Here is a 21,404-nt window from a genome sequence, read left to right as displayed (position 1 = left end):
CAACACTTTCCACTATTAGCACTAAATCCTAGTCCGAATCTCCCTGCTAAAAGAAAGTTACTTGATCATGAGTTCCCTCTACTCAGATGACCTCCGTTCCTTCCTTCCCCAACCAACTCTCACTCTCAGCCTCAAGGGAGAGTTGAGTGGGGGAGGGATGGCTGTTTATTTAATTTGCACATGAAGAATGAAGTATTGTCAGGCTGATAAACTCTATGTCTGGATACCAGACTGCAGATACATTCCCCCTTTCAGAAGTGTCTCTCTCTCTCCCTCCCTCCCTCTCTCTCACACACAACACTGCTACTTCCACCAGATGCTGCCACTACTCTGTATTACTATTACCACTTCTGCTGATGCTATTTTAATGTTTAATGTGTTGTTTTTTTAAGAAAAACTATTCAGAAACACCCAGAACTGAACAAAGAGCTTCAGCATGGGACTTGCATAGGGTTAGAAGGCTAAAACTTGGAGACTGGAGTCATAGGTTTAAAACCAACAAGGAAGCAGCAGAGGAAGCAGCCACAACTTTTGCTGAAATGCTCCAGGCCTTTTCATCTGCCCCCTCACCTCATCCTACTGAAGCATTGCAAGACTCCTGGTATGTTGCACAGCAAGCAGGGGAAGGGTAGAGAGAATGGACAAAAGGACCATGTAGGCACCAGTGGGACCACTGAAGGCTGGTCTATTAGGACAAATCAAGTACTGCCCCACTAATCTCAGTCTGTCCAAGCAAGCTCTCACTAGCCTACCTTCTTACATATGACCAGTCCAGGAAGTGGCACAATCAGCTTCCTCCTCCTCAGTCTCTTGTAGAACTCATCAGATGATGGAGACTAAACTAGAATTCGTCATCTCTGTTTGTCCTTATCTCTGGCTCCACCTACTGTTGGTCCTCCTGCCTACCTCTCCACCAAACCCAATGGGATTCCTAATGGGCACAAGCTCTAATATATAGAGTGATCTCATTAAGCACTGGGTGGAAGGAACATTGAATGAGAAAGGGCACAGGTAATGAGCCATAAGCAGGCATCACAGTGCAATTTTTTCTGCCAGAGAGTGGCTGGGAGGTCATGTGGTGTTTCTTGGCAATCAGAAAGTACAACCAGCTGACTGAGCTGCCCCTCATAAGGAAAGATGGAGACATTTCATATGAAATGTAACTTTTGACTTAATTCAGATACCTGTAGAAGATGTTTTCTGGAGTCTGCCTTAATATTGCTTTCCTTGAGTTACGTAACAACTGAAAGAGAGTGTCTACTTGCAGTAGTTATGGGGAAGGTTCTGGGGACTTAATTCAGATTATGCCCTTGCATTATCTGGAAAGCTCACTGTGCACATCTGATATTAAGGGGAATTTTTCCATGCAGCAACTACTGGGGTGAGGGCATTTGGCTGGAACCACTAGGACTTCCCCTGATAAAAGACTTAGCTTGAACTACTGTATCCTTCTCTGATTCCTTGCAATAACCCCAGGCTCGTTAATCAGAACCAAACCAAAATAAGCATCTAACTCCAGGCCATGTGCAAAGTGTCAGCTGCACTGAGCTTCTCAGAAGAAGGGACCATCATGTCATGTTTTCTCACATCCCACTAGAAGCAGCTACTGTGGAAGACCATGCTCAACATAACAGTGTTGCATCAAAGGCATATATGAAGTCACACATTATGAGGAAATAGGGGAGAACATGACTTTCAGCAGCCATCTCATGGCTGCTGTCATACGTAGCTTGGCCCAGAACTAAAAGTGATAGACATCTTGTTTTCAAGGATGCCTTATTTTAGAAGGGCTGCTTCTCCAGAGCCTGTGGGAGGGTAGGAATAGCAGTAGTGATTCCCAGAGGCAGCCCTTCCAGATTGCCTAGTCTAGCCATCAGCAGCAGGACAATGAAGCAATTCCATTTGCTAAATTTGGACAGAGAGCAGCCAGTCAGCAGACAGAAATAGTGCAGCCTTTCTTTCCTCTGTTCAGAACTAACCACAAGTGGCCATAAGCAACGTCTCTCCCATTGAGAGATGGGCAGGTCAGCCTATCACCAGCCTGTGTCAGTTTTGCATGCTTTCAATCATAGCTCACTCCTGTTTTCCATCTCTTTTGAAAAACACGGCAAAAAAACTTCATCTTAATTGCACCCATTTCCTTTTAAAATATGCATTTTTGTATGCATTTTTCTTCAAGGCACACATTTGTATATGCATTGTCTTGTGCTTTTTGGGTTTTTTAGCTGAGAACTGCACTGCAAAATCCGAAGACCAAGTGCAGATACCTCAACTTAGCCCTGAAATGGTGAAGATTAGACCAATTTGCTTAAAAATGTGGACCAAACAGAACTCTCCGGCATTCCTATACTTCGAGAATCCAAAACCTCTCAATATACCCAACGACAGTTCCTCATCCAAAGTCATTGCAACTCCATGTAGAAGTTGTGGGGAGGAGACTTAATTTCTGCTCTTACAACTTCTTCTTTTTAAAAAAATAATGATAATGATAATGATAAAAGATTAGATCTGGAAGCACTGCTGGGAATGACAAAAGAAAACAAGGAAGGTAAGAGGAGACCTGGGCTCCCTTCCTTCCTTCCTTCCTTTCCACCAAACATTTAGAATAAGATTATGTTGCTGCATTATCAGTCAGCAGACAGTCGAACTGACTGGAGTCTGACCCCATACATAAAGGATGAAGGAGGCACCGTTTATGTGTTGTTTTCTTATGCCACAAACCTGGATGTTTTATGATACAGGTCCCACGAGAGTCCAGCCTACAGGCTTCCCACACCCCAGCCCCCTAAATGGCTTTGGGGCCTTTTATATTTGATGGTCCCCATGGAGAAATTAGGGCACTGTTGCTGAGTTAAAGACAATCAGGCCAGTCTGCTCCCCCTCCCCTGCCCGCCTCATCGCTCCACACCTCATGCCTTAACGATACCCAGCTGTTTGCACAAGCTGGGCTGGCAAGGAAGTTCCCAGACCTTGACCCTCAACCTCCTGGGTTCATGTTGGCTCCAAAGGGGCTGTGGCAGAAAAGAGCCCCCTCTCTTTCCCCAATTCCCTCCCCTCCCCCTGCCAGGGGAAGGGGGGAGGCAGCAACTCATGAGCCAGGTCACATGAGCCTCATGGGGTTGCAAGGGGGCAGCCGGTGGCGAAGGAAGGATTCAGAGATACATAGGGGAGGGGAGATTAAACTTGGACTTTTTCCCAAATATGAAGTTGTCAGTGTAAAACTAAATCTCCCCTCTTCCATGGTGACTCAAGACCTAATTAGATTAGCATCTTTGTTGAGCGGCACTCAGGCACTCAATGAGGCCACTGCATGGCTCTTGAGAGGAAACAGCGCAGCTGCTTCAGACAAGGGGATGTTTTGCTTGGGGATGCAAACATTATTTAGGGTGTCACGAACACTTCATCATCTGCATTCCCCCCCTGCCCCAACCCCCGCTTTTAGAAAATAAAATAACCCCCCTCAAGAAAACCCTCATCTACTGTTGTTTCTTAATGTGTCTCAGAACTACAGATACGGTCACAAACATGTGAATTGAAATTGTGCGTGCGTGCAAAAATGTATAAATAAATATAGACACATAAAGAGAGAAAGGCCTGTATTGAGTCGTCAAGCGAGTTAAGCAGAGGTTTTCAGGCGTCGTCATCGTGAGCCCCCCTAAGTCAAGAAAAGAATCCTCAGCAAATGGAAACAAGGCCTTAGCGGACCACTCGCCTGACAGTGTTCTCCTTCAGAACAGAAATGGCTGAAAACCCCACACAGACACACACCCCACACAGACTCACACAGACACAGCACTGCTAAGACAGAAGGCATGGGAAAGAAAAAGACAGAGGAAAAAGATGCTCTGTACTCTATCCCAACACTAAATTTCACACGCACACAGCCTTCTGGGTGGGATGGGAGTAAGAGGTACATCTGGAACTTTGCCTTTTGGCCACATAATGACAAATGCTGGGTGTGACGAAGGGATCCCTCAACTCCCAAACAGTCTCAGTCCCTACATCCATAAGGACTATGGAAGCTGCTCTCAGTCAGATGATGGGAGAGGGTAGATATTCTAAAATGGATGCTGTCTACCTGAGAAACCTGGGCGATTCTTCCACCTTGACTTTGAAAGGGACCAAAAGGCAATCTAATTCAGTATCATGCAAGAAAGATAGAGCTGTGCAGTAATGACCTGATCCAGCACTTTACCTGAGTGCGCTAATTCCCAAGAAGGATTGTGACTTAAGTGAATTCATTCTATATAATAATATACTGTAATGGAAGATGGCCAGGGTAATGTTCAGACAAAATTAGTTAAACTACTGAGGTATAGCATGAGCCTTGAAAAGGATGAGAGCTATTCAGTTTAAGAGAAGCTTAGAGTGGGAAAAGGAGCCAGTTGCACTCTAGATGTGCTACATGACAAATAAATGTGCAAAGGTGGACGTCATTAAGCCCCATCATTGTATTTGCCTTTTATGCTGCTGTTTCTCTGCCAACAAAATGGGTTAAAGGACCATGTTCCAGTTCCTCCACTACTGGATAAAGCACTGTTAGCTAAATGAAAATCTTCATGGGTACTGTGAGCCTAGATAAAGACTCATCCTATAACTGGAGAGTTTAGTGCTGCAGATAGGATACCTAGTCTGGTGGAATCCTCCTGGCAAAGACACACACAGAAAAAGATTCAGATAAGGGTTGGACCACTTACCAGAACACATCTCTGAACCCTTCCCAAGAAGAACAAGACCAATCCCCTTTTCTTCTTCCCTCAGTGGGGCAGAGAAGTGCCCACAGGGCCTCTCTCCAGCTTGCCGATGCTCTGCTATTTTATTCCAGGTCAGCCACTCCCAAGATCTGCCCAAAACCATGGACTTTGCACTGCTTTAGTATAAACAACAGGATTGCAATCAGACAGCTTAGAGGCCCAACAAGACTGGGAACCTAGCAGTTATCCTGAGATTACCCAGAGACATGCTATTTTCCCCTGACAAGAAAAGGGTGGAGACCCACCATGCTGTTTGCAGTATCCAAGCTCTCCCCTCAGAATCCCGCAGCTTCCTTTTAGGAACCAGGGGCCATTCAAAGGGGATACTGAGAATAGGTTTAGCTGGAGCACACAGGCCAAAGGCTTTAGACACAAGGAAAGGACTAGAACTGAGATTTAGGGCTGACTCTTCACTGGAAACCTAAACTGCAGGAAAGATTCCAACACAAATATTTGAGAAACCAAAGCTGGGCTGGGGGGTTGAGGGGGAGAGCATATATTGGCTACACATCCACACTGCGTCCAGCTGCGGACGAAGTTCCTGGCAACCACATTTACGGATTCAATCACCGCTTGGTGATTTAACCCTGTTTTATAGCTACACAGAGAGTTCAAAGCCAGAGGGAGTTAACAGAATGAGAAGTCACAGGAAAAAAATACGAACCCAAATGAAATCCTGATTGTGAACACACACACACATACACACACATGCTACAATGCAATGTAAGATTAAGGCCCTTCCCAAACAACACCCCTGTCCCCTTTAATTGCTTATTATTTTGGGCATTAAAACAGCAAATCATCCAATATTAGTGAGACTATATCCCAGTCTGGAAGTTGTGTGGATAGCTGGATAATACTTGGAAGGGGATTTCACTGGGGGAAGGAAATGCACCTCAGTGCTGAAGAGCCAGAGTGGAATTAATATAAAGGGGGGAAGGGACAGAAGAAAGGAATACAAGGTCATTCATTTATAACAGTTTTAAATGGTATGGAAGGCAGAAGAGGTACCTATGCTGCTGCCACAATTATGACATCACACTCCGCACATCCACAATTTGGACAGCCACAATTTCCCTTATAGGTGGAACTCCCAGGGAGCAAGCAGTAACTGGTTTGCTACTGAGAATGCAATTCCTTGTGCAAAATGTGATTCCTGGGAATGGATGCACTAACTGGGAAGACTGCCATCTGTGTCCTGTGCCAGGAATGGAGAAATGCCTCTGCATTCCCTGTGCAAAACCAACACTGTCTTGAATACCTCTGAAAAGATATTCCACCCTGGATAGCAACATTGGGAAGATAGCCCTTAGAAAAGGCCCTCTCGTCTCCCAGATATGCCCATTTCCCCCAGGGCATTTTGTTCCCATACAGAGCAGAGAAGGACGCACACAGTACACAGCTGCACAAATCTTGGGAGGACAGTCAAATGTGAGTTGCTTTCTAATCAGAATCTCGGGCAAAAAGAGGAGGGGACCCCAGTGTATGTGTGCCCTTGTCCTCCCCAGACCCCTTTGCTTCCAAGTCAAGGCAAAACAATCCCTGAGACCCCAAAGCAAGTCTGCATTCCCGCACTCCACCCTCACCCCACCTCACGGCAATTATAGGCAATGGGGGTGGGTGGAGGGAGGAGGGATTAGCCTGTTTTGTTTCCAGACCGTTTCCTCTATTCCTCCAGAGTTGGCCCCAGACATCACATTACATCAGAGCAAATAAAGATAGAGACTGCTCCTTTCAGGCTAAGTTGGAGGGGGGCGGGTGAGTCGAGAGAAACCAGATTGAGCGCTTACATGCAAGATCCCCTCCACCACCACTCCCCACATTTGTAACCTCAGAATGGGGGGGGGAATGGGGTACAAATGAACTCAATCAGGAAAGTTTAATAGGATACAGGAAGAAGAACATATGATGTTGCCTTATATTAGCTGAGACCACTGGTGCTTCCAGTTCAGCTTTGTCTAGACCAAGCATCCCCAAATTCGGCCCTCCAGCTGTTTGGGACTACAACTCCCATCATCCCTAGCTACCAGGACCAGTGGTCAGGGATGATGGGAATTGTAGTCCCGAAACAGCTGGAGGGCCGAGTTTAGGTAATGCCTGGTCTAGACTGACTGCCAGTGGCTCTCCAGGGTTTCAGACAAGGAACATTCCCAGCCCTACTGTGAGATGCTGGGGATTTAACCCAGGACCTTTTGGGTGCAAAGCGGATTCTCTAACCACTGGGATTTGGCTCTTCCCATAGGTGGGAGAAAGGTGCTGTTAGCAGCCCTGGCATTTCACTGTTTTGTCACAAGGCTCTTCACCCAACTGCAGACAGCAATCAAGGAATCAGAGGGGGAACCCTCTTGCAAGGCCACCAACACGGTACATCGCAGAGGTTGCGTGCAGTACAGGCAAGGACCTTTTCCCCAAAACTGCCAAGAGGGAAAGAGCAAACATAGTGAACTGAATGCCATCAACTAGAGAAGCAGCTGAAGGCAGGAGGGGCAAGAGGCCTTCTCCAGTGACCTGTATGATTCAATCAGGAAAAGATCCTAGGGGAGAACATATTCTGAATTGCCTGTCTTCTCTCTTTCTATCCACAGAAACGTTAAAAGGAAGGAGAAATCAAATTTAAATATTTGCATACAAGCTAGCACTAGAAGATTTTTCTTCAAAACTTCCCATCCCATCCCAACTTATTTATATAGTCTAGCCAATCAATAAGAACACAGAAGAGGACTTTGCTGCTTTGCTGTGTAAGTTTGATAACATGACTGCAGTCCAAACCAGAGGTTCAGACCAAATATGCACAGTCAATTTGATCCCCCAAAATGGTTCAATTTGAATACATTTGCAGCAGCTGATCGTGAAAATGCATCCCTATGTGCTACTATGCTTTAAAAATTATTATTATAAGAAAGAAAGAAAGAAAGAAAGAAAGAAAGAAAGAAAGAAAGAAAGAAAGAAACTTGGTAGGGGAGCAGCTATCGGTGGCATTTTAACATCTAGCTAAAAACTGTTTCCATCTCAGCCAGTTGTTGTAAGAACTGAAACTTTGAGAACTGGTATCTGAGCTTGCCTTTGTCCTCCTTTCCCCAACCCTGTACTCCTTGCCTGTCATAGCTTTTAGATTGTAAGCCTGTGACTGTGTTACTATCTTCATAAGCCACTCTGGGAACCTTCTCAGCAAAGTGCGGGGGTGGCAATAAAATGCTGTAAATCACAAAATAAATAGTATGAATAAATAAATGTGGAAGTATAAAAACTGCTGCTTTACCTCTAAACGATGGTCCCTGTGCCACCATGAAATCTAGCCATGCACCCCATTGCCAGTCGCATGCTGTCATTGTAAGAAACAATGTAGGACACATCACATAATGATAATGATGGTTTTTTTGTTTATACCCCGCCCATCTGGCTGGGTTTCCCCACCCACTCTGGGCAGCTTACAGCATAACTAAAACCATAATAAAAAGCATCAGTCCTTAAACACTTCTCTAAACAGGGCTGCCTTCAGATGTCTTCTAGATTCTAGAAGTCAGATAGTTGTTTATTTCCTTGACATCTGAAGGGAGGGCGTTCCACAAGGAGGGTGCCACTACCGAGAAGGTTCTCTGTAACTTCACTTCTCACAGTGAGGAAACCAGCAGAAGATCCTCAGAGGAGGACCTCAGTGTCTGGGCTGAGCAATGGGGGTGGAGACGTGCCTTCAGGTATACTTGGCTGAGGTTATTTAGGGCTTTAAAGGTCAGCACCAACAATTTGAATCGATGCTCAGAAACGTACTGGGAACCAATGAAGATCTTTCAGGACTGGTGTTATATGGTCCCGGCGGCCGCTCCCAGTCATCAGCCTAGCTGCCACATTCTGGATTAGTTGTAATTTCTGAGACACCTTCAAAGGTAGCTCCACATAGAACACATTGCAGTAGTTCAAGCGGGAGATAACCAGGGCATGCACCCTGACGAGACAGTCTGTGGTCAGGTAGGGTCTCAGCCGGTGTACCAGATGCAGCTGGTAAACAGTTGCCCTGGATACAGAATTGACGTCCATGGAGAGCTGTGAGTCCAAAATGACTCCCAGGCTGCACACTCAGTCTTTCAGGGGCACGGTTACCCCATTTAGCACCAGGGAGTGCCCCACACCCACCCGCCCCCTGTCCCCCAAGAACAGTACTTCTGTCTTGTCAGGATTCAACCTCAATCTGTTAGCCACCATCCATCCGTCAACCACATCCAGACACTCACACAGGACTTTCACTGCCCTCACTGGTTCTAATTTGAAGGAGAGATAGTGCTGGGTATCATCTGCATACTGGTGGACATCCAGCCCAAACCCCCTGATGATCTCTCCCAGCACCTTCATATAGATGTTAAAAAGCATGGGGGAGAGGACAGAGCCCTGAGGCACTCCACAAGTGAGAGCCATGGGGTCCAAACACTCTTCCTCCAACACCACTTTTTGAACACGGACCAGGAGGAAGGAGCAGAACCACTGCATCAGTGCCCCCAGCTCCCAACTCCTCTAGATGGTCCATTAGCTTTGGCATGCTGAAAAACATATGACAACTCATCCAGATAACCAACACTATTTTCCCCCTCTCCTTTCCCTCATGCCTGAAGAGGGAAGTGTGGAAATGTAAAAGTAAATCAATCCTTCCAAAAATGGAAGACTTCATGTGACGTCCACTCAATGCCTCTGCATATACTTTTAAACATTAATAGTGTACAATGATGCTGCCATACCAGAGCTTTCCAACTCAGTTTTAAACCAGCCCTCCTCCTCCTCCTTTTTTGGTGTACCCTCAATGTCAGCAGATATCTAATTTGTATCTCTTAAAACAAATTAGCAAATTGGATATTGCTGGGAATAGACACTGAGCAGCAATAGCTGCTTGTATCTTGTAACATCTAGCCAGACCCTCACTTTTCTTCTTCCAGAGTTCGGGGAGCAGGGTTGAGAATGCAATGTGAGGTTACAGAGGGTGAAATGCAGATGCGAGACATCAGAAGTGGAAAGAGGGAGGGGAGGAAGAAAATATCTGCAAGGAATTGCATCATTTTGCTGAATATATCAAGCAGGTGAAACTTGGGGTGACAGAGAGAACACATCCATCCTTGAGACAGTATTATGTTGAAGTTGCTGGGTAACTGGGAGGGGGAAATGAGTTTAAGGTAAACATTTATGAAGAAAATACAACATTTTGACTACAGGTCAATGGTTCTCTCATACGATATATATATACATAAACACACTGCTATAAATCCTTAATCTGCCAAACAGGTTTCTACAAAGTCTTCCACAGTGACATATTAATAACATATTACAATCCAAGGGAAAATAAATAAAACAAAGTAAACACAAAATTGAGATTTTTTTGTTGTTTTTATTTATTTTTGCAGAATTGCAAAAATATGGCCCTGAGGAAGACTCTGTTGAAATACATTTGGCATATTAAAGATTTATAGCAGTTTATTTATATGGGGGGATTGATTGAACTGCAATTTTTAAAAATGAACTCTTTATACATTTTCACCTTCACTCCATCCCCCCCACCCCCCAGTTATCTGAGTCTTGTTAAGGACAGTATTAATCCCGGTTTGTTTTTACATTGAAGTTACTGAGACTTTAGCTGAGCTGGGGGGAAAGTAGGGCAACAAAGCTAAATTGGTGGCATCCAAAAGGTTAGCAGGCAGGGGTTCAGAAAATACCCTAAGAATATTTGTGCAGGACAGGAAGAGCAATGAAACCTCCGTCAGACGGTCTGAGGGACATGGGTGTATGGTACCCAAGCACCTGGGCGAAACTGCCACACTACCATCATCATTCAAAACAAACTCTGCCAACCTGGTGCTCACAACTCACATCAGCCCCAGGATGGCAGAGACTGATCTGAAAGATGGAAGAAACCCACATTTTTTACAATCAGTGGGAGCCATGGGAATGTTGCTCACGGCATCGCCTGCCTCAGATGGCCTGGCAAGCAATTGTAACTGGAAGCTTGCCTCTCATCTAACACTTATCCTCATCCCTATATCCTCATGCCACATGCCTGGAAAGGCACTAAGTCACCCCTCAGAGAAAGTGACAGGAGCCCATGGGGCTCTTTGACATCCCCCACCCCACCCCACACACTCAATATCCAAAGCATCTTCTCCAGCACTTTAGCCTGTTGACCTTGTCAATTATTCCCTTGGCCTCGTGACCTCCAGCCCCCTAGGGAAAAGGTATCTAAGCCAAAGAGCTTTCCATGGGGAAATTCAATCACAAAAGTAGGAATGGAGGGGGGGGAATATAACTGCTACGGCCTTGAACAGGCCCATCCAAAATTGTTCCAAGTCTCAGGTTGGGTACAGGCCTGGGCTTGAGTGCTGACAAGCAGCGCCAGAATATCGTAAGTGAAAGACAGCAAAATTCTTGAAGAGGATTAGATAAGGGCTCAGCCATACTTTTATTTACCCCACTGCTTTCCCCTTGGAAAACCAGCAACTTAGCACTGAATTAGAGCAAATGGCATCTGCAGATGGCCATTTGCTCCAATTTAGCACTTAAGAGTGGTTTTTCCAGGGGGAAGAGGCAGGACAAAGGCAAAACCACTTGGACCCATGCCTGGAAAGCGTGGGACAAGTGGAAAACTGCTTGGACCTGTGCTTTCTAGGCATGGGACCAGTGGAAGTGTGGACAAGACCTCAGTGCAGACAGAGACACAACAAAGCTGCTTCCTGACCCACGGCTAATAAGATGAACTCCAATCCATCCAGCAAACTGATATATAACTGACCAGCCAAGTCCTACATCAAGAGAGGAAGGGCCACAAGCTCAGTGGTAGAGCACATGCTTTGAATGCAGAAGGTCCAAGGTTCAATCATTTGCCTCTCCAGGTAGGACTGGGTGAGATCCTTCTTTGAAACCCTGAAGAGCCACCATCAATCGGTGTGGACAACATGGGCCTAAATGAACCAATGATCTGATAAGTGAACCTTTGAAGTAAAGGCAGTCCTGTTGTTAGTGCATGGAGGACAAAAGGATACTAGTGTCTATGCAGCATAAAGACAATGCAGTGTTAGGGCAATCCTCCAAAGGCCTAGACTGCCCCCTAAGGCCCATCGTAGAGAGGTAACATTGCAATTTGGTGGTAGAACCCATAAGGCACATATAGTAGCCCATTATTTGCCAACTGTTGCTGGTTTTACCACTGGGATGTGTGGTACTACAAAGCATAGCCTGAACCAAGTACCCACAGCATCACACTTGTATAAAATAAACTCAACCTGCAGGTGGTTTTTCTGAATGAAACCCACTATCATCTTAGGCAGAGAGGCATCTGCAAAAGCAAGACCCAAACTGGGTGAAAATAAGTCCTTCATTACCACAAGACCAAGAGCTGGGACCTTAAATTGTGCTCCCCGCACCCAATACAGCTGTTAAGGACAAAGGTACCACATAAGTTCACCATCCCCACCTGCAAATAGAAGACATGACCCTTGTCACCAGTTGTGGTCAGAATGAAAGATGCCTTCTCCACAGTAGCAGATGACATTGGTGGGGTGGAGGCACTTACCTGACCTCCCGGCAGGCAAGTCACTGCTGCTTATGGGGGGAGGCGAGACTGATGGAATGAGGTCATCACAGTACAAACGTACCTGCTGAGCCAATCTGGCACTCCTAATAGTGCATCTGGCTCATTCCACCCCCTCTTCCTTGCCCCTTCCAGTAAGCAGCAATGACTTACTTACCAAGAGATCAGGTAAGCCCCATTATGCCATCTGCTACTGCTTCTCTAATGCTGCCCTATGTGGCTGACACTGGGGAAAGAAACAGTTTCGCTTTCTTATGCCTTTGATTTCCCCCATAGTCTTGTTATAAAGTTGCTCAACGGTTTGCTTTTCATTCTGTAGCAATAAACAAACAACCTTCTTGAACCCTCATTTAACTCTCCCTTCCCTTTATCCCAATGCAGTTCTCCCCTTGAGCCACACCCTCCCCTCCATCTGCCACACTCACATAACATGTTTTTACTGCAGGGCTCCCCAATCAAGAGCTCAACTGCTGCCTTTTAAATTGCTGTCTAATTAAGAGTGATTATTCTCATTAAGTTTACAGGCCACGGGTGCCACTGAAAGGCAAGAGAGGTTTACTAAAGCACAAGGACTGTGTCCTCCCTGAGCTACATGAATAGGAAATCAATCTTGCCTGGGGCTAACCACGGGGACAAGAACTAGTTTGTTCATTTATTAAGAAAATTTATACCCCAAACCTATCAGCTTTGCACTCAAGGGCAGCTGAGTTTACTTGCTGAAGCAAAGAGTCCTCAAATGTGCTGTTAGTAAGAGCATGGACTTAGGGCATGGACTTTGAAATCCATGTGTTCTGCCTTCTCTGAGAGCCAGGAACTATATTGGAAGAAAGACCTTACTGGTGCTTCAGAGTAAACCATCAGCAGTCAGGACAGATGATTATTTTAACCTTGAACACAAATTCCAACAGTAACACAATCTTCCCCATGTTTACTTAGCAGTAAGCTCCAGTGTGTTGAAGTGGGGCAAGGATTGCATCCCCAGGCCCATTTGACTTTTGTCAAGCTGTTTAATATTTTGAGGGATAGCAGAATGAGGCCCAGCCAGCATGAACCAGAGCAGTAATAATGATCCACCCAGTTCAGCACCTGCCTCTAACTGCGGCCAATACTGGACAGATCAGAGAAGTGCTCCCTTGTTTGTTGCCTTAGTGCAAAAAAGTCTAGTGAAGTCCTGAGCATCAACATTTCACTCCAGAAATCTTTTGATTTCTAATCCTCCCAAAATTTGATTAGTATTGTTTTAATATTTCCCCATTTCCCACCAAAATCACACCACTGATTGCAGCTTGGAAATGAAGTACCCTGCTCATTAAAATGTCTTGAAAAACTCAAATCTAACCACTGTCAAAAGACACAGGATTGAATGGCCTACTGCCCGAACCAAACATGGCTGCTCTTGTGTTCTTTTCCCAAGTTGCACTGCACTTACCACAGCACTCAAGGAGAAGAACTCTAATCCAGTTCTTTCTTTACCATTTCCCATGCAAGTTTGGGAGGAGGCCATGGTTGCCAGGCAACCTTAGCTGCCTGCCTAGCACACAAGGAATCCATATGAAGAACTGTAAGCATCTAGCATTTTTTTTGAAAGCAGACAAATAAAGCCAGGGCTGTAGCCACAGCCAATTTTTTAACTGAATAACTATGTTTCAGGGTTGAAGGACAGCAAAAGAGCTTTGACAAGACTGAACACATACAATGAGGTGATATTGCTCAAATCACTCACCTGCACACACATCAACCCAAGCAAATTTTTGTCTCCCAGAGGAAATGATGAACACATCTGATCGTAATGGGAAATTATAATTGGTGGCGCAGGGAAGCAGGCAACCCAAGGATATTGAGAGAGTTGCTAACTTAGGACTTGCAGATATTTTCTGTTTATGTGAAGTAGTAGCCATTTAAATTGCTTCACTTTAGAGGTAATTCAAATTAAAATTATGGAAAAGAGCTCCAATATTATGAAATGCTCAGCGCAGCTAATGCCGTAGAAGACAGAATTGGGATTCAAGGTGAATTTAACAGATTGGAGAACTGGGCCCAAACTAACAGAATGAATTTCAATAGGGATGAATCTAAGGTTCTGCACTTAGGCAGGAAGAACCAGATGCACAAATATAGGATGGATGGGGGACACCTAGCTTACTAGCAGTATGTGTGAAAAGGATCTAGAGGTTTTTGTGGACCACAAGCTTAACATGAGTCAACAGTGTGATGCAGCAGCCAAAAAAGCTAATGCTATTCCAGGCTGCATCAACAGAAGGATAGTGTCCAGATCAAGGGAAGTAATAGTACCACTCTATACCACCTTATAGAGAACACACCAGGAATACTGGGACCACAATTAAAGAAAGCTATTGGCAAGCTGGAATGTGTGCCGAGGAGGGTAACCAAGATGATCAAGAGTCTGGAAACCAAACCTTATGAAGAACGGCTGAGGGAGCTGGGTATGTTTAACCTGGAAAAGAGGAGACTGAGCGGAGATATGATAGCCGTCTTCAGATATCTAAAGGGTTGTCCTATGGAAGATGGAGCAAGCTTGTTTTCTCCCGCTCTGGATATTCAGTTTATTCAAGTTACAAGCAAGGAGATTCCAACCAAACTTTCTGACAGAAAAAGCTGTTTGACAGTGTAACAAGCTCCCTCAGGAGGTTGTGGACTCTCCTTCCTTGGAGGTTTCTAAGCAGAGGTTGGATGGCCCTCTGTCTTGGGTGCTTTAGCTGAGAGTCCCGCATTGAAAGGGGGTTGGACTAGATGACCCTCAGGGTCCCTTCCAACTCTACAATTCTATGATTCTAAGCTGCCTAACCGCACAGTCCTCTAGCTTGTATCTGAAGGCAGTTCATGTACTAGCTTTTCTTACACAGCTATAACCTCCCCAAAGAAAAGACATGGATAGTCAAATGCCCTTTTCTCCAAGGGTACCCAGAGGATTGAATATCTGACATCCAGTCAATGTTCCAAGAGAATAAAACCATTTGAACACATATACACACCCTTTCCATACATTGTAATATTCAGTTTCCTATCAGGAAATTACTGTATCTCCATGAAGGGAAAATTACCGTAACCTATGGTTAATTTGCAATTATGCATGGAACATGCAAAATTGTTTGTTTTATTAAATTTATAAAGTTCGAACCAAGGCAATTTAAATAAAATCAGGAATGTTTAATCTGCAGTTTAATTCACCAAGAAAAAGGTTTTGCACATCTTGCTACCTGGTTGGTAGAATATAACGGTTTTCATTTAAAGAGGGCATTTATATAGGAGCATATGACAGAACCTTTGGTCAAAGCCATAACGTGCCTTTTGAACTGCAAAATTATATACATTTGGTTATATACCAACTGTTTAACATGGGTGGGGAGCCTGAGGTCCAAAGGGTAAATGCGGCCATCAAGACTTCCTATGTCTGGCTGTAGCAACCAGCAAGGAGGGGCACTGCCACACAAATGACCTCCCAGCAGCAGAGTAGCTGCCACTTAGAAGAAGGGTTGAAGGGCAGGGGCCCTGGTACTGCTCCCACACAGTGCCAACATCCCCACCACCTTGCTTGCCCTTACCTCTCCTAGTAAGCAGTAGTGCTTCTGTTGCCTGGAAGTCAGATGCACAGTGGCAGACCATTACTAGTCACTATTGCTCTCTGGTCCCCATGCCTCTTACCAGGTCACACTCTCCCCAAAGCCGCACCCCCTTTTCCCAGGTGACACCCCTCACCTGTCCTGCTCCAAACCTTACTCTGGTTCATTTGTCTGCCTAGAATGTCTCCCATCAACTCTTGCTTGCCTGAATGGAGGGTGGAGAGTTGTGGGCGCATGTCAATAGCTGTAGAAATCTCCCACTTATTTGGGCTTGCTGTGTTGTGCAAACAACACCTTTAATGCAGCGTTTGATTTTGGGCTGCAGATTTATTGACATAGAGCCTTCCTTGTAGATGGCACAGTATAAAGAACAGGTATGATGGGTCCCTTTCCTAAAAGGATTACAATCTAAAACAGACACAGAGAATTATGGAGGCATAATTAGAGAAGAATATGTGATCACCCTGTTTTGCTATCTATAAAAAAGGATCAAATATTTTAAGTCTAAGTGGTTTCTTTTCTTAATTCAGATTTGTTGCAAACTACATTTTTAAACAAAAGACCATTAATGTAATTGAGCTTTTTAAATTGCACAAATCCTTTTTTATATTCAAAAATCTGATATTTTAAACATAATTGAATTTCCATCCTTTTATTTTCTTTCATTGCATAAAGCTGGCACAATTTCTGATTCCAGCTGCTACAAATATGACTGGCACCTTGGAGTTACAAATAGTTTCCAGATTTCCCAAGTAACCCTATTAAAATGTCACTGATTATCATTCATGATTCTTAATCAGAAAGGGGTGCTATAAATACTTAGTGTCTAGACTTGAACTAATATCTAGTCACTGGATAGTATCCCCCCACCCCTCCCCACCCCAAAAAGCTGGCTCTGGTCTTTCACCTCCCTCTATTGTTGCTTTTGGAAAAGCAGGCAAGCTCCTGGGAACTCGTATGTTCTTCTCCCAAAAACATCAGCTTCCAACAGGCTGGAAGTGATCAACAGAGACTGGAGTTCCCGGTTAGTACCCCATGCTGTTAAAACATTTCCTCAAAAGCATCTGGAACTGGCCATTATCAGAGAAAGGATGCTAGGCGCAATGAACTCTCTGACCTGGCAAAGCTACTCCTCCCCTGTTCTTGTCCAGGATGATAAATCACAACACGTGTCATCCCCCATCATTTAAATCATTGCAATAAAATCCTCCCACAGCAAAAAAATAAAAAAGGAAAAGATAAAACTCTGCATGAACACGTTGTGATCTTACATCACTGGAGAGCTTCGTTAGCTTATTAAGCAGCCAGCAATCAGGAAGCAGAGGGAAGCACGGTCTGAAAACATACACAAACACGCTTCTTATTTTGTGGAGGCCACACTCTGCTTCCATTTAAATGTTTCCCTGCATTGTTTTTCATCTCTGGTACTGGGGCGGGGGGGGGGGGAATCCAACAAGCTCATGAACCCTATGGCTGGGCCTGCTGATCAGAAGGTTGGCAGTTCGAATCCCCGCGATGGGGTGAGCTCCCCTTGCTCTGTCCCATCTCCTGTCAACTTAGCAGTTCAAAAGAATGCCAGTGCAAGTAGATAAATAGGTACCACTGTGGTGGGAAGGTAAACGGTGTTTCCGTGTGCTCTGGTTTCCGCCACGGTGTTCTGTTGTGCCAGAAGCGGTTTAGTCCTGCTGACCACATCATCATCACCATCATCGTCATCGTCATCATCATCAATTTTATTTATACCCCACCCTCCCCAGCCAAGACCAGGTTCAGGGCAGCTAACAGCCAATAATAAAAACAAGTTGATTGAAATACAAATTAAAAAACAAGATTAAAATACAACATTAAAACAATTAAAACATTAAAATGCAGCCTCATCACAGGAAGAGAAAGGAAAAAAAGAAAGGGGGGGAGGGAATCAAACTGATTCTAAGCCAAAGGCCAGGAGGAACAACTCTGTCCTACAGGCCCTGCGGAAAGAAATCAGATCCCGCAAGGCCCTGGTCTCATGAGACATAGCCGGAGCCAGTGCTGAAAAGGCCCTGGCTCTGGTTGAGGCTAATCTAACTTCCTTAGGGCCCGGGACCTCTAGAGTGTTGCTATTTATGGACCTTAAGGTCCTCCATGAAATGACATGGAAAGCTGTCTGCAGACAAACGCTGGCTCCCTTGGGCTGAAACGAGATGAGCACCACAACCCCATAGTCGCCTTTGACTGGTCTTAACCATCCAGGGGTCCTTTACCTTTGCCTTTTTACTTATTCTTTGAATACAGGGTTCGGCTTCCTCTGTACACATGCAAGGAGACTAAGCAAACCATCAAAGGAGTAAGGAACTTTCCCCATGAGTCCAAGGGGACTCTGGGCCTGTAAGTCTCATGAAGGCTGAAACTGTTTAGGTCTCTTGTTCATATATTCAGATTACTCTCCATTTTGACCATAACCAGGAATAGATGGGACAGTGGGGAAAGGCTCCTGCGCAAGACAGATCATGGGCCAATTCATGCACAGAGATCTCGACTCAGTGCCCATATTTCAAACGGTTTTCAGGAACCGGAGGGTTCTGAAATTAAAAAAATACATTGCTGACTACGCACAACGCCGGTCAATACAGCAAAGAGAGGGCTCATCTACATTTGCATGCATCCCATGCCTAGAAAGCATGGCTCCAATCAGTTTTCCCCTTGCCCAACTCGTTTCCCAAGGAAAACTCACTCTTTAGTGCTAGATCGGCGCAAATGGCAGTCCAGAGAAAACCTGAATTGCTGTTTGCTCTGATTTAACACTAAGGAGCAGTTTTCCTCAAGGGAGAAAGCAGCGGCACAATGGGATGTGTGGATAAGCATAGCTTGTAAGAAATGCTTTTGTGAATCGGCACTCGTGAGTCTATCCCTCTGCTTGCTTCTGTTTCTTTAGGGAGACATCTAAAACTTAACAAAAAATCTGCCACTGTTTCTCCATGGTTTACCACCTCACTTTGCAAGAATAGCAAGAGCAAGAATAGCTCACATCTTTATTACTGTGGAGTAACTAATATGAGGTAGTGTTGGAAACAGACCCCAACAACACTGGCTCTTCCACCCAGATTTGAGAACCTGATGATCCATCGCCACTCTCTCCCCCTGAAAGGCCACTTCAGAACCGAGGCCAATTTTGGCAGTTGCAGAGTCCCCCCACTCCCACTTCTTCTTGGCTTCTTTCTGTCCTCCAACTACCCACCTCCCCCCCCCACGCCTTTGGGACCACCCAAAGCATCGCTATGGCAACAAAGCGATGTCACAAACAGCGGGTTGTAACTGTAGGGACCAGGCAGACAGGCTCCGCTCTGGAGAAGCGGAGTTCTCTTTTCATGCAAATGTTTGTCCGATTAGTTATGTCCCAAAGCCCATTCCCGCCCCCCTTCCAGGCTGAGCAGCTACGGAGCAAATCCTGCCTTGTTACAAATGGGTCTCAGGGTGGCCTTCCAAGTCACTGGGCCCAACTGTATCAGGATCTGGCCAGCAGGATTACTAGATGAAGTATTGGAAGGAAGCACAAATAATGCTCTTTAAAAACAGAATTATTTTTGGCATCTCTGTTTTCCTGCCTGTGGAAGCACCTAACCTGTGATATTTTCCCACTGGCTGCTTCTCTCCCATGACAATGGTACCTCGGGTTACAGACACTTCAGGTTAAATACGCTTCAGGTTACACACTCCGCTAACCCAGAAATAGTGCTTCAGGTTAAGAACTTTGCTTCAGGATGAGAACAGAAATCGTGCGGCGGCAGCGGGAGGCCCATTAGCTAAAGTGGTACCTCAGGTTAAGAACAGTTTCAGGTTAAGAACGGACCTACAGAACAAATTAAGTTCTTAACCCGAGGTACCACTGTAAATCAGAAATCTTGCTGATTCTCACACAAGCCACGTGCAGCAGGTTACCTGACCTACAGGACATGGAAAAGAAATAGGTGGCCAGAGATTATCCTAGCTTCGACACTCACTCGTGTACAGCAGGTCACATGCACGTCTCCAGTATGATCGGTCATGATGCCTGGAAGGGGCTTAGAACAGCCAGATCCACTTCTAGATATTGGTGCCACCGTCATGCGTCCCAAGATGCAACTGCAAAACACCTTTCTAGCCTAGTGGGTGGTCTCCAATATGTCATGCTCAGGTTTCCACAGTTCCAAATACCCATCCACTATCTGCATTAATAGATCGCCAACAAATGACCATAGAGGCTCTCTCAGTGAGCGCAGTTCGTTTTGCCCTCCCTTTCGCTGCAAAACCGGTAAAGAAGGGGGCGAGCGATCTGGTTCTCACAAGCGCCGGGAAAACAGTGAAAAGTTAATTTCCCCCTCACGTGAAAACTAATGGCATTTTAAACAGGGGAGAAAGGAAGAAAATGCTTCTAAGCCCGACATCCCCGGCTTCCCTGCAGTGTTCGCCAGTGGCGCAGCGAGCCGGATAGCTGGACATCTGCTTCACAGCAAGCATCAAAGGCTTTCCTTGCAAAGTCACATCCAGATGGAATCCTTTAGGAGGGTTTTCCTCTCCTTTTCCCGATCCTCGTCTCCCTTTCCAATCCCTGAGAGGCAGTCTTTGAAATCCATCCATCAACTGGCATTAACACATGGATGCACACACGCACACACACACACACGAAGAAACAAACACAAAGCTCTCCCACGACATCCCCTCCTTCCTCCTCTACAGTTGCCCTGTTTGGAAATGCGGTCAAAAGTGGAAGGAAACACTCCAGCCCAGTAACTGCAACCCCTCGACCAGAAGCCCGGCTTCGCTTTGCAACACAACCAAAAGCAAGCACCTTGGGAGTAAGGCGAGGGAGGAAAATGATGCTGCGGGATGTCGTCGAAAGACATCTACGTACCCAAAGCATGCAAGACAGGCAAACCCAGGTCATCCTGTCACCAGATCGGCCCTTTGGGAGACTCAGTGACACCGACAGCATAACAGCATCAGCTCAGCACATCCTCCGCGCCAAGGGGTAGGAGGACTAAGCAGAGGCAAGGAGAAAGTGCGAGGCTTTCCAGCCAACAGCAACGTCTGGGCATGTGCCTCTCAGCCGCTGCTGCCTCTTCGCCTTCCCTTGCCTGGTGTCACCGTGGATTCCTCTCCTTGCTTCTTCTTGGGTCAGCTCCTTCACCTCCAAAGGAAAGGGGGAGGGGCGGTGCCTCTGGAGAAACCCTCTCTTTATGGCTGCAGACCCCTCCCCTCCAGGCCCCTCCTCGATGGGCAGCTGCATAACTTTGCCGCGCTTTTATATAGTTTAATGGTTGAAAGGCTGCCGAGTTTCAGCTGCAGCCCCATCCCCACAAGAGAAGCAAAGGGAGGAGGAGGAGGAGGAGGAGGAGGAGGAGGAGGAGGAGGGAAGGAGAAATGAAACACACTGCTATGCTCCTCCGGGGGAAGCTGGGGCTGGCTAAGCACGAAAGGACACTGAAGTCGTGTTCAGGAGAGTCTAGCAGATTTAGACCCACAACCCATGAACACTAAAATCCTTATTGT

General features: G+C 45.7%; 1 protein-coding gene across 14 annotated transcripts in view; it reads right to left on the bottom strand.

Moving 5' to 3' along the window:
- Window positions 1-21,404, bottom strand: part of TNS1 (tensin 1) — a 321,487-nt gene that overhangs the window by 228,134 nt on the left and 71,949 nt on the right. The window contains exon 1 of one of the 14 annotated variants that reach the window (XM_082237877.1): window positions 20,767-20,877. The exons of the other annotated variants lie outside the window; for them this stretch is intronic. Coding sequence (XP_082094003.1) covers window positions 20,767-20,847 — 81 coding nt within the window. The 5' untranslated portion in view covers window positions 20,848-20,877. Of the gene's footprint in view, window positions 1-20,766; window positions 20,878-21,404 lie in introns of those variants that run through there. 14 annotated transcript variants of the gene reach the window in all.

Source organism: Podarcis vaucheri (assembly GCF_965113315.1).
Source record: "Podarcis vaucheri genome assembly, chromosome: 1".
In the NCBI taxonomy this organism is placed as follows: domain Eukaryota; kingdom Metazoa; phylum Chordata; class Lepidosauria; order Squamata; family Lacertidae; genus Podarcis; species Podarcis vaucheri.
The sequence above is the reverse complement of the archived record's forward strand: the minus strand, read 5'-3'. Positions and strand labels throughout refer to the sequence as shown.